This window comes from Nannospalax galili, unplaced genomic scaffold, assembly GCF_000622305.1.
Source record: "Nannospalax galili isolate Female #2095 unplaced genomic scaffold, S.galili_v1.0 scaffold498, whole genome shotgun sequence".
In the NCBI taxonomy this organism is placed as follows: domain Eukaryota; kingdom Metazoa; phylum Chordata; class Mammalia; order Rodentia; family Spalacidae; genus Nannospalax; species Nannospalax galili.
In genome coordinates this window covers 682,584-696,265 of record NW_008342032.1, presented here as the reverse complement: position 1 = coordinate 696,265, position 13,682 = coordinate 682,584, and the positions used below count along the sequence as shown (strand labels likewise).

The following is a 13,682-nucleotide window of genomic DNA, read 5'->3' as shown; positions in this document are numbered from 1 at the left end:
TCTTTATGTATTCTGGATATTAACCCTTTGTTGGACATACAGCTGACAAACATTTCCTCTCAGTCAGGAAGATGTCTCTTTGCTGGTTCCTATGCTGTGCAGTGATGAATCATATTTCTCAGCACTTGATACCGTTTCCTTGGAATTGGAGTTCTTTTCAGAAAGCTCTTGACATTTTGTATATTTTGGAGTGCCATCCGCCACAGTTTCAAAGTTTTAGAACTTACATTAAGGTCATTAATCCATACTAACTTTACTTTAAAAGTTTTTTTCTTTATATTTGTGTGTGTGTGTGTGTGTGTGTGTGTGTGTGTGTGTGCATGTAGGTACGGACACATGAGTACAGATACCCAAGAAGGCCAGAAGATCTTGGCTCCCCTGGAGATGGAGTTACAGGCATTTGTGAACTTTCTAATGTACATGTTGGAAACCAAACTCAGGTCCTTGGAATCATCTCTCCAGCCCTTAAACTGTCTTTTAAACATGGTATTTTATGGCTGAATGATTCAATTCTTCCTCATCCATAATTTACTTCACTAGGCTTATATTTTAGAAAATTTTACTGAAATAAAATCTAACATAAAGAACAATTTTTACATGGTATATGCACACATTTTCTTTTACACTTATATACTTATACACTTACACTTTTACACTTATACACTTAAAATTAAGTGAACAATACAAATGTTTTAAGATTGGCAAGATATGTAAAGGAACATATACCCATAGATTTGCCAATGCTTACTCCTACTTTTAGGAAAATGGAAGCAATTAAACAACCTATCTAATGCGGCCAGAGTTATAACTCGGTGGTAAAGGAACATGTAAGAGTTTACAAAAATATACAATAACAAAAAGCAACAAAAAGAAAACAATGTATCCAATTCCTGGAAATAGTAAGTGTTCTTTGATTAGCATATTAGTCATATGTGTTGTTTTTTTCCTTTCTGGAATTATCTCTCTTTTCTCTTGTCCAGTTATCTACTGAGGACTTGATTGGTCTTCCTTATACTTTCTGTCTTTCCACCCTTCTCATCCCTCCTTCCCTTCTTCCTACCCTTATTTCCTTCTTCCCTTACCAAAGCTCACCACATAAGGGTTTTCATGGAATGAAAATTTTCCTTGAACGAATCCCTAATACTCAACATGTCACATGCTAAAGCACAACTTACTGTTCTTTTTCAGAGAAGTGCTGTGAAAAGATCACACCAAAATTCATTTTGTAGAATTCTCCTTGATGACAAATCTGTTAACATTTCCTTTCCCAGACAGACTCCAAATGTGGCAGCTTTTAGCAGCAGCGTGCTGCGTGCTTCTCCCTGGACCTCTGTATGGCTACAGGAAAGGAAGCACCACAAACCCTGAAGCTAATATGAACATTGTAAGTCAGTCATTGAGAAAAACATTAAGATGAGGAATTACTCATTGGTCACCTTTCAGATACAATTTATGTATTCGGAATTTCTCTAATGACTAAATTTGTGATTCTTCTATTCCTTAGCATGGTTTACTAATCCAAGAGTTGAAATATTTGACCCATGTTGGAGCAGGATTATTCAACTCCTGGTGGTTTGAGCTACCATATAATGGACTTCCTGAGGAGGAGGTTCATGAGTCACACTGGTGATCTGTAACATCCTCTGAGTTATTCCTGGTCCTTTGTGTAGCACAGCTTCTTTGATTTTGTGAGCCACGCCAGTGTACTTTTTGAATTAATAAGCCAGGGTTGGTTTCTGTCCCTTAAAACCCAAAGAAATTCATACCAGAAGTAGATTGGAATGGTGGCGGAGGGCACAAAAGACGACAAATGTTCATTCTATGCTGTATTTCAATGTGTTATCAAAGGGACAGCAGGCATTCCATGCCACCCTGTCTGTCTCTGGAATCTGAGCTCTTACCCACTGTTCTACATAACAACATAACTTGCACATATACTATGTGCCTCACATGAGCAAATGTATGACCTTGTGATAAAGGTGTAGGCAGGCTTTGTAACTAAACTTGCTTTCTCCTTAATTTTCTATTAATCTCTTCTTAAAGTATAGTCTTAGAAAAGCTATTAACCTTTGTGAACTTCAGTTTTTTCCATTCTTTCAAAAATATGTGCAGTTCTATCCCAGAAGCTTCTTCTTTATTCTTATAAATGAGGTAGAGCATGCGCACACCTTTCAGACACTTGTTCTCTGCTTACATGGGTGCCTGGGAGTAGGGCAGTGTCTCTTGACCATTCTAACTCATTTTGTGCTCATTTGTATTTTTCTTTCTGCCCCAAAGGCTGATTTACAAAGGTTAGGTCTAAAGCTCCCTCAACCTTTGGTTCTTCGATCCATTTAGCCAATGGAAATCTTGAGCAGGAAATGAAAAAAAAAAAAAAAAAAGGAAGAGTGATATCAGCTGTTTTATTATGATTGCTCTGCCCCTGTGAAATCAGCTTAGTCATCCCCCCTTGATGTTGTCCTTGACTTTCTCTTCCTGAATTCTTATAAACACTTCCTTCCATGTCCCTTGGGAGGCAAGTTGGTAGGAACTCACTTGTTATTAGCCACAAGGTACTCCACAATCTCTTGTAGTTTCTCCCATTAACCAAGTATATAAACATTTTATTGTCAAACATCTTAAGAATGAATTACTGTGCACTGATAGTACTAAGCCAACAAGCATAACCAGATACTGTCCTCAATATTCTAGAGATGGGATCATTTCACCCCCACCCCCGTCTTATACATTCCTTTTTATATAATCCCTTCTAGGAATCGTTTCCAAATTGTTCTATTTTTTCCCACTATGTGCTGCTCAACACAGAGATTAGTGAACAATAGATTGTAATTTAAAGTACTATATTGCAATATATGTTCAAAAATCAAACTGAATCATAAGTATGCATTTTTCTTTTCCATTTTTAGAGTCAAATTATTTCTTACTGGGGTTATTCTTATGAAAAGTATGATGTTGTAACAAAGGATGGCTATATCCTTGGAGTTTATAGAATTCCTCACGGAAGAGGTTGTCTGAGGGAAACAGGTATGGTTTACACTCTGCTATGAAATCAAAACTTCTAAAGCAGATATGTCTAGCTTTCCTGGCAGGAACATAGGGGAAACAGATCAGAGTCCTCTCCATCATAGAAAGAACTTCATCCCCACCTCTATTTAATTTGTGTAACAGTTACATCATTTGTATATACATTATTTATTTGGTCTCTGTCTTTCTTCGTGTCTTTGTCCTTCCTCTAAACAAATACCAGAATGAAAGAAAACGTGTTCTTACTCCTATGGACCACCCACTGTAGTTCTCAAGATCAGAAAGCCACAAGTCATTCCTGACCCTGTCTTCTCATTGGTCTCCTAAATGCAGCCAGTCACCAAGACCTATCAATTTTGCCTTCTAAACTTATCTCTAATCTGAAAATTCAGCTTCAATATTTACTCAGCTTCAATAATGTTCAAATTCAAGTTTGAACATAATCTTAATTACTGTATCTTATAATTGATGCTAACTCATTTATAATCTATCCCCACACAATCAATGTGATTTTACTTTTTGAAGTAAATATGATCCTACCAATCCTGTCCTTCTACTTCATTAAAGAGCCCGTTCTAGCTCTCTACTAACCTGTAGGAAACAAGACTGATCCATTCTATTGAAACAGTTTGCTTTTTTTCCCCTCACTCCTTATGTTCTTTTCTTCTTTGGCAAACTTAGAAAAACTTCTCACTATCAGAAGTGTCAAGAAAATTCTTAGTTTTTTTTTTAAAGGAAATATAATGGTGTTGCTGACTTTATAGAGCCAACTATTTCCTAAAATAAGTCTCCTGCTGCCTTTGTAAATTCTCGTAGAGTATTTTAAATTATTAAATCTTTTAAATCTCCTTGAATGTTCCTTTACCATCTCTGCTAAGCAGTTGCCAAAATATACCAGATACAGGTCTCTCCAGTGAGACGTTGCCTAATGGCTCGGGACTGGGAGACAGTAAAGTAAGATGGTGACTTGCCAATGCAGTCCATAAAATCTCTTCTTTTGCTTTTCTCCAAAGATGGAGAAATGGATGGAGACTCTTGGCTCCTTGCTTCCTGAAGGCTGAAGTGTCTTTAAGAATTCGTTGAGCCTATGCCCTCTCAGGATGCAGTGGAGCTTCAAAAGTGGCCAGAAATAGCATCTTGGGGTGCCCAAACTGCATCATAAACCACTGATAAAGGAGCAAAAGAGCTTAGTTATGCGTCCTCTTTTCCTTTTCAATACCTCTTCTTCATTTATTTGGTTTTCTTTGTTCTTTCTTTAAATATTCCAAAACATTCCAGTTCTCCATTTGGGCATAGGACTTTTTCAAGCCAGTTTTCTATTCTGTGAAATTCTACTCAGAACCTTGCCTTTTGCTTTCTAACAATTTAAATGAAATGAAAAAACGGCTATCAAATCTAGCATAGTACCTGATATCCAGTATTCAACAAAGAACAGTTTTGTTATCATTTTTATATTTTTTGGAAGGCCTAAAACTTTTGTAATAAGATGCTTCATGAGAAATAAAATACTATAAATGAAAATAATCATAGAGTTAATATTTATTTGCTGCAAAGTCATATATTTATTTCCAATCGAATTTTTTTTCTTGTCTTTCTGACGTAGCGTCTCCCTGTGACCCTAGTTAGACTGGAACTCACTATGGAGACCAGACTGGCCTAGATCTCTTGAAGATCCGCCTACCTTTGCATCCTGACTGCTGGGATTAAAGGTGTGCAATACCGCCTCCAGCTTTCAATTGATTCTTAAACCCACTCTATGAAAAAGAACTTGTTATTCCCCAATATACAAATAATTTAAATGAAACACATACATACCTAGGAAAATAAATTTTGACCCAGAATAATCTGTCTGCAATACCTCCATGGCATAATACATTACACATAATCTTCATCTTAAATTGCATGTCCGAGTTAATAGTTCCTAAAAGACTAGATCGTAGATTCACCAGGCAAAAAATTTCATCTCTTAAACTCTGTGCTGTGCTATTTTTTCATAGGTGTTGAGGAAGTTCCAGCATGATGAGCTTTTTGCTTGTGTTTCGCAGCTCTGAAGCCAGTTGTTTATTTGCAGCACGGCTTAATTGCCTCTGCCAGTGACTGGATTTGTAACCTGCCCAACAACAGCTTGGCCTTCCTTCTGGCTGATGCGGGTTATGATGTGTGGTTGGGCAACAGCAGAGGAAACACCTGGTCCAGAAAACACCTGAAATTGTCACCAGAATCACCTCGATATTGGGCGTTCAGGTAAGGAGAAATCAGTTAGTGAGTAAAGGGTTTACTTTGTTCATTTCGAAGCATAAATATCCACTGATTTTTCCTTTTCTTTCCAAATGTACCCACCCAGTGGAATCCCCAGGAGGAAAAGCAGCAGCTCTTCCTCCCTCCAGGCTTTCCTCACAGTCTCTGAAGATAGCTTTCAATATTGTATAGTTGCTTGTTTGCAAAGCCGGGTTTCCTTCCAGGTGTGAGCCAATGGGGCGGGGTTGGAGGACTGTCTATTTGTCTGTCTTGACCCTAGAGCTGCAAAATTGCAAAGCATTGCCTGCAAGGCTTGGGGATACTGTCTCTTTCAGAGGCCTGACCTGCTTGGTCACAGGGACAAACCCATGCATTTCCTTAGGAACTAAGAACCACACCACAGAGATCACTACAGCACTGTTCACTTGCCTCATTCCTAGCTTCTTTCTGGAAGTCATCTGCCTTTTCCTAACTCCACACCCCAGGTCAGTTGTGTCATTGAACTTTTGCAAGATGATTTACAATATGATTTCCCGGGTGAGTGTTTCCCAGACTGTACACAGGATCAGAAACACCTGAGGCCATTGATATTATACAGACTGCCAGGACTCTGCCTGCAAATCCTGCTTCAGTGGAATCGGGGATGGCACCCAAAAATCTGTTTGTTTTGTTATTTAAACATTCCAAATAATTGATGTCATTGCTATATTGAAAAAGAGAGAGTTGGTAAATCTGGTTTGGGATAACTAGAATATGACTAGCCTCATAGAAGAATAATTGGCAGGCCTTTCAAATCAGATTTTTTTTTATTCTAGTTTCCTGAAAGCAGAATTTCTTGCAATGGAGGGGATGCCCTCAAAAGTTGCCCAGACACAAATCAGACTCACGCTCATCCCTCTCATATATAACCAAAGCAGAGTATCTATGTCTGCAACCAATGTTTTAAATATCCCAGGACTAACAATGATATGTCTTTTCTGATTTTGTTTCTTTTCCTTGGCAGTTTGGATGAGATGGCTAAATATGACCTTCCAGCCACAATCAATCTCATCTTAGAGAAGACTGCGCAAAAGCAACTCTACTATGTGGGCCACTCCCAGGGTACCACCATAGGTGTGTTTGGTGCAAATCTTCTGTCTTCACAAGAGGGGTCAGCATTTCTTTTCTCTTTGATCTCTAGTTTAGGAACTTGTAGAAACCATTTCCTGTATCTGGTTCCTAAAGAACAAGTACAGCAAAGTGAATGGTGGGCAATTTGCAGGTTAAGAGGCCTTAAAGAGAACAAATTATTTGTTCATTTCATGTTCAGCAAACATTTTGGGACCCTGGGTTACATTCTGAAGAAATGAAGATCAGTAAAGCGCCCATTTCTCCCTTGATACTCTCACAGTCAGAAGGACACTAAAATGAAAGCAGAGAATTATGGAACCGTGATTATATGCTATAAATAATCACTGTGACTTTTAGTTGCTATGGAGGCAATGGAGCAGGCCAGATGTGGGTAAAACCACGATGGCAGGAGCCACCAGGCATCTCAGCCCCTCATTCTTCTCCCTTGTTGGAAATCACAAACATCTAGACTGTAATATCCATATTTCATAGGTGACTGAATTTAGGAAGTTTTCAAAGAATGATGACATCAAGTAGCACTTTAAGATTTGTTTTTATATATTTTATATATATGAAGATGTATGTGAACATGCTATCCTCTTATATTTGCGTGTAACAATCACTCTGAGACTTCTATTATCTTGATTTACATATTGAAGAAACCAAGATACTTGCAAGGGAGGTGACTTTTGGGGTTCATGAGTTAGAAGCCAAGATGTTCCATTTTTATATGATGCCAAGATCAAGGTAGAATGGGTAAGCTAGTACAGTCCCTGGGGCTTAATTATACATGTTCTACAGAGGATGACTGAATCCTCTCTTCAGCACTCTGTACAAGTGCATTTGTGCTCCCCAGGGACAAGAAAGGCACCTTAGTTTGAAGTAGCAAATTCCACCTTTTAGAAAACTTAAAAATTCTTCCTCAAAAATACATTCTGTCTTGTTTTAGATGTAACTACCTTTATAGGCATTTGTGATGCAGAGATAATTGTTTCAAGTTGTGTCAGCTAATGTCCTTACTTTTCAGCTTTCATAGCATTCTCTACAAATCCAGAATTGGCTAAAAGGATTAAGGTATTTTTTGCACTGGCTCCAGTTGTCACAGTAAAATACACCAGAAGTCCTATGAAAAAACTAACAAACCTTTCCAGGCAAGCTGTCAAGGTATGTGGCTTCCTGAAGTTTAAATCTCAAGTAACTATAAGGATCTCTATTTCCACAGACTTCAGGAAACAAATGGCACTTTAAAAACACCTGAGGAAGGGCTGGACAGATGGCTCAGCGGTTAAGAACACTGCTTGTTCTTGCAAAAGACCCAGGTTTGAATCCTAGCACCAACATGGCAGCTAACAACTGTCCATAACTCCAGTTCCAGGGTATCCAATGGCCTCTTCTGTCCTCATGGGCATTGCATGACACAGAATATTTAAAATGTTAAAAAAAAAAAAAAACCACCTGAGGATAGGCTGGGTGTGGTGGTGCACGCCTTCAATTCCAGCACTCCAGAGGCAGAGGCAGGTGGGTGGATCTCTATGAGATCAAAGCCAGCCTGGTCTACATAATGAGTTCCAGGCCAGCTGAGGTTACAGGGAGACCCTATCTCAAAAAGACCAAAAAGAAGGAAAAAAACATGAGGATAGATAAGATGCTCAAGAGATCAAGAGATTCAAGCAGGTGTGCTAATGATGTGCTGTTCTTCCCCAGGTATCTTCATCTCTAGCTAGAAAACTTCTCTTTTGTGTCAATTCCCAACCACAGCTAAAATGAGACCTTATTTGAATTTGATACTTATTTGAATTTGATACTCCATACTTTTCCGTGGTGACTGTATTTATTTATGTACAATGTAACTGCAATGTACAAGTGTTCCCTTTTCCCCACACCCTCACCAACACTTATTAACTTCAATCCTTTTGATAAGAGATGTTCTAATGGGAGTGAAATAACTCGCAGTGACTTTGATTTATGTTTCTCTGATGACTAATAAAGTTGAGCATTTCTTTTTCAGGTCCTTGGTGACCACTTACATGTCTTCTGAGAAACATCTACTTAATTTTACCGTCTCCCTGTTTCTATTCAATTTTTTTTTTTTTTTTTTTTGCTGCTGCTGAGTTGGTTCCCTTACACATTTTGAATACTAACCCCATCAGTTATTTAGTCAGTATTTTCTCCCTTTCCGTAGGTTGTTCATTCATTATTCTCATCGCTTTTCAAATGCTCTGTAGTTTTATGCAATCCTATTAGTCTACTTTTGCTTTTGTTCCTGTACTTTGCCGATTCTATCTAAAAATCCCTTGCCACTTCCAAGGTCCTGAAACATTTTCCCTCTGCTTCTTCTGACAGTTTCTGGTTTTGCATTAAATTCATTTTAGGTTTATTTTCCTGTATGATAAGAGATAGGGGACAGTTTCAATCTTCTGAGTATGGACATCCAGTTTTTCTAGTATAATTTACTGAAGAGACAGGTGTTTCCCCAGTGTGCGTTCTTAGGTCAGCTGGCTACCATGCGTGGATTTATTTCTAGTCTATCTATTCTTTTCCATTTGCTGTATCTGCTTTTATGCGAATGCCTTGCAGCCCTTGTGCTCAAGATTGCTCTGCCTATTCAGGTTTCCATGTAGGTTTGAAGATTTTTTTCTTACTCTGTGAAAAATGCCATTAATATTTTGATAGAAAATGACTATAGAGTATCTGGGTAGTGCAGACATTTCAACAATACTGATTCTTCTAATCTATGCACATGAAATGTCTATTTTTTGTATTCTTTTCAATTGCTTCCATCAGTTTTATTGTAGAAATTTTTAACATTGATAAATCTATTGTAAAATATTTTCTTTATTTTTCTACATATCCTAAATGGGAGTGTTTTCTTTATTTTTTTAAACTTCCTATTGGTAGATAAAATGCTACTGAGATTTTCATTTTGATTTTACATCCTGGAACTTTGTTGAATTCATTTATCAGCTCTAAGAGTTTTGTGCTGGAGACTTTGGTTTGTCTATATGTATGATCATGTCATCTCCAAATGGTGATCATTTTAATTTCTTGTAGTCAGAACTGGGTACAGTAGTGCATGCCAATAACTCTAGCACTCGGGAATCCGAGGCTGGAAGATGGTGAGTTCAAGACCAACCTGGGTTACATGATGAATTTGAAACCAATCTGATCTATGTAGTGAGACCCTTTGTCAATAAATATAGATAAGGTAGGTAGGTAGGTACGTAGGTAGGTAGGTAGTTTGCTAGCTAATTTTTGTCAACTTGCCACAAACTGGAGTCACTTGGAAAGAGGGTACCTCAACTGGGGAATTTCCTCTATGGGACTGACCTATGCGGTATCTGTGAGTCATTTTTCTTGATTGTTGACATTATGAGAAGGCCAAGCCCACCATAGGTGGTGTCACCCCTGGGCAGGTGGGCCTGGGTTGTACAAGAAAGCAGGCAGAGTAAAGGTGAGGGGAACAAGCCAGTAAGCAGTGTTCCTTCATAGTCTGTGCTCTAGTTCCTCAGTCCAGGTCCCTGTCTTGGCTTCCCTCAAAGATGGAGCGTGACCTGTAAGATGTAAGACGAAATAAAGCCTTTTCCCAGGTTGTTCTTGGTCAGAGTGTTCTATCACAGCAATAGAGAAGCAAACTAGAATAGAAATTGGTACCATAAGTGAAGTACTGGCATGAAGAATCTGAACATGTTGTTTTGGGGAGGATTATGGCAGCATTTGGACTTAGGCCTGGAAAAGTCATTGAGTGCCCAAATCTTAATGAACTGTTGTTGTGGAAATGAGGATGGTAGAGGCCTGGCTTACAAAGTTTCATAGAGAAGCAAAGACTCTATCAGGGCAGTTTGCATGGTATATTTGGATTAGTAATCTGTGGAACTGAAAGTTTTTGTTTGTTATTGGGACAATCAATGCTGGTTAGCTGGGGCTTAAATATCAACTGAATTAATAAGGGACCAGCATCATTGAGATGAGATCTTCTGGGAAGTATTTCCCTGGGGGTTAGCATACAGAAGTTGGTCCAGAGGGGGCCAAGACTGCATCTCAAGATGGAAACTTAACTTAATAATGTGTAAACGTCCCCCACATGGTACCAGTTTGGGCAGCATAATAGCTTCAGAACTGAAGGAGTCATGGAGAGAATCTAAGGCGCCATGTGAGGCCAGGAGAGGCCATTGGTGATGGCGTAGCCTCAGTAACAAGAGAGACCCCAGCATATTGGAGATGCCAGGACCATTCCAGAGGGGGCCAAGACTGCATCTCAAGATGGAAACTTAACTTAATAATGTATAAACGTCCCCCACATGGTACCAGTTTTGGCAGCATAATAGCTTCAGAACTGAAGGAGTCATGGAGAGAATCTAAGGCACCATGTGAGGCCAGGAGAGGCCATTGGTGATGGTGTAGCCTCAGTAACAAGAGAGACGCCAGCATATTGGAGATGCCAGGACCACGCACTGACCACCAAAGACAGTGGCTGTTATAGAGCCAGTCTGAACCTATGAGACAAGCTGTATGTGCTGTGGATGGCAGAGCCAAAGAAGTGGAGATGCCCAAGACTTTTCAGGGGTCAGAAGATCATGAGTGAATTCCAGATGTTGAATATTGAGCTATAATCCTGGACTTTGGTTTTGCTTAAATGTGCCCAGTTATTCCCTTTTCTTTTTAATTTTATTCATTATTTTTATTTTATGTGTATGAATGTATTGTCTGCATGTATGCTAGTGTACCCATGGTATGCAAATAGGTCAGAGAGGGCATTTGATCCCCTGGAACTGGAGTTATAGGCAGTTGTTAGCTGCCATGTGGGTGCTGGGAATCCAACCTGGGTTCTCTGCAAGAGCAGCCAATGCTCTTAACCGCTGGGCCATTTCTCCAGTCCTCAGTTATTCCCTTTTGATGATAAAACGTGTGTAATTTAGTTTTTGTTTGTTTGTTTTTACAAGATCCCATAGTTAAGAGCTTTTGAATGTTAAAGAGAATATTGAACACTTTTAAAGTGTTTGAATTTTTAAGAACTTTTAAAGTTGTATTATATTTTATATTGTAATATTTACAAAACATATCTTGGGGACAAGAAATTGAAAAGTTATGATTTAATAGTGATGTTTCTGTGTGTCAAGCTGACAAGGGGTCAATTGTATTGGATAGCTTTAGTGTCAGCTTGACACAAACTTGAGTCACGTGGGAAGAGGGAACCTCAACTGGGGCATTTCCTCTATGGAATTGACTTGTGGGATATCTGTGGGGCATTTTTCTTAATTGTTGAGTGAGGTGGGAAGGCCCAGCCCACTATGGGCAGTGCCACCCCTGGAGAGGAGGTCCTGAGTTGTATAAGAAGTAGGCTGAGCACAGATCAGGGGAACAAACCAGTAAGCAGCGTCCCTCCGTAGTCTGTGCGTCAGTGTCTGCCTCCATATTTCTGCCTTGTCTTCCCCCGCAAAACAGATTGTGACCTGGGAGATGTAATGTGAAATAAAACCTTTTTCCAGCCTGTTCTTGATCAGAGGGTTTTTTTCACAGCAATAGAGAAGCAAACTAGAATAGATAAGATAGGTAGGTAGACAGATAACCTTTATTTCTTTGTTCTGCCTTTGTTCTGCTGAGGCCTTTCACCACTATTTTGAAAAAATGTAGTGAGTATAAACAGTCATGTCTTGTTTCAGGTCCTAGAGAGTTTTCAACTTTCCTGATTGTAATGGTGCTAGTTCTGGGCTTACAGCCTATGACTTTTATTATGTAGCAATACATCCCTTCCATCCTGAATTTGTTCTTATTTGTTGCCTGAGTTTTCTAGCGTCCCTTGCCGCTGGCACTATTAGACAAACTACATAACATATCTTTATCTGAATTTTTCATAGTTTATATCTTTGGGGGGTAGAGCGACTTACAAAGAAACGAACACCCGTCACCCAGCTCTGTGCAGCTCGGCCCACTGTTCCAGATTGCTTCCATGCCTACCCATAGACTCCATTAGCTTTTGCCCACACATTGTGGGCCCACAGTCTCGCCCCAGGTCGGTAGATGCCCCCTTTTGCATCCACACGTGTGAGACACTGGGGCCATCTTTTTTCATATGTGGCACAGTTTCTGTCCCAAGATGGCACCCAACACTCCTCCCTGTGGCTAACTCTCTGCAGTCAATTCCCTGCACCAGGCTCTGCCCCTTGAAGGAACCAGGATCTTGGGGGTGCAGCTCGGCCCACTGTTCCAGATTGCTTCCATGCCTACCCATAGACTCCGTTAGCTTTTGCCCACACATTGTGGGCCCACAGTCTCGCCCCAGGTCGGTAAATGCCCCCTTTCGCATCCACACATGTGAGACACTGGGGCCATCTTTTTTCATATGTGCCACAGTTTCTGTCCCAAGATGGCACCCAACACGCCTCCCTGTGGCTAACTCTCTGCAGTCAATTCCCCGCACCAGGCTCTGCCCCTTGAAGGAACCAGGACCTTGGGACACAATAGTTATTACATGAAAGGATGTTGAAATCTATCAAATGCTTTTTGCTGTGTCTATTGAAATGATAATAATTTTAATATGTTAATATTATTGGGGGGGGACATACACACCACCACCCACATCTAGGTCAGAGGACACGTTTATGGAGTTGATTCTATTCTTCCAACCTTATATGGATTCTAGGACTCAAATTCAGTTTACCAGGCTTGCACAGTAAGCTCACCATATAGACCAAGCTAATGTTGAACTCATAGTGATCTGCCTCCTTCTGTGTCTCCAGTGCTAGGATCAAAGGCATGAGTCACCATGCCTCGTGTACTTTTTGATTTTCATGATTTGAACCATCCTTGTATCTTTTGAATGAATTCCATTTGATTGGGATAAATTACGTTTCCAATGAGTCGTTGCATTTTGATTACTAAGTGTTTTATTAAGGATTTTTGCACCTGCTTATCAGTGATATTTATTTGTAGTTTTGTTGTTTGTTTAATTTCAATATCAAAGTAATGTTACCTCCATAGAAAGAATTTGGGATAATTCCTTCCTTTTCAGTTTAGAGTAACTGAGAAGAATTGGTACTAGTCCTTCAGTAAATTCTTGGTAGAATTCAACAGTGAAACCACTGGTCATGAGCTTTCTGTTGATCGGAGATTTTCTTTACTGAATCCTTCTGTTACTCTTTCTGGATCTGTTCAGGTTTCTATTTCTTTCTTATTCAGTATTGATCAGGTATATACGTCCATGAATTTGTACATTTTTTTCTAGGTTGTCATGTTTTAGAATAGCATTGTTTGTAGTTGGTGATAATTGGTCTTTGTATTTTTTTGTAATATAACCTGTAATATTTCAGTTT

General features: G+C 39.4%; 1 protein-coding gene across 1 annotated transcript in view; it reads left to right on the top strand.

Annotated features, from left to right (window-relative positions):
* Positions 1 to 1,282: 1,282 nt before the first annotated feature.
* The window catches only part of Lipk (lipase family member K), a 25,754-nt gene continuing 13,354 nt past the window's right edge, over positions 1,283 to 13,682 (top strand). The window contains exons 1-5 of the mRNA XM_008837847.1: positions 1,283 to 1,384; positions 2,907 to 3,024; positions 5,070 to 5,268; positions 6,266 to 6,375; positions 7,400 to 7,536. Of these exons, the coding sequence (XP_008836069.1) occupies positions 1,283 to 1,384; positions 2,907 to 3,024; positions 5,070 to 5,268; positions 6,266 to 6,375; positions 7,400 to 7,536 (666 nt within the window). The remainder of the gene's footprint in view (positions 1,385 to 2,906; positions 3,025 to 5,069; positions 5,269 to 6,265; positions 6,376 to 7,399; positions 7,537 to 13,682) is intronic.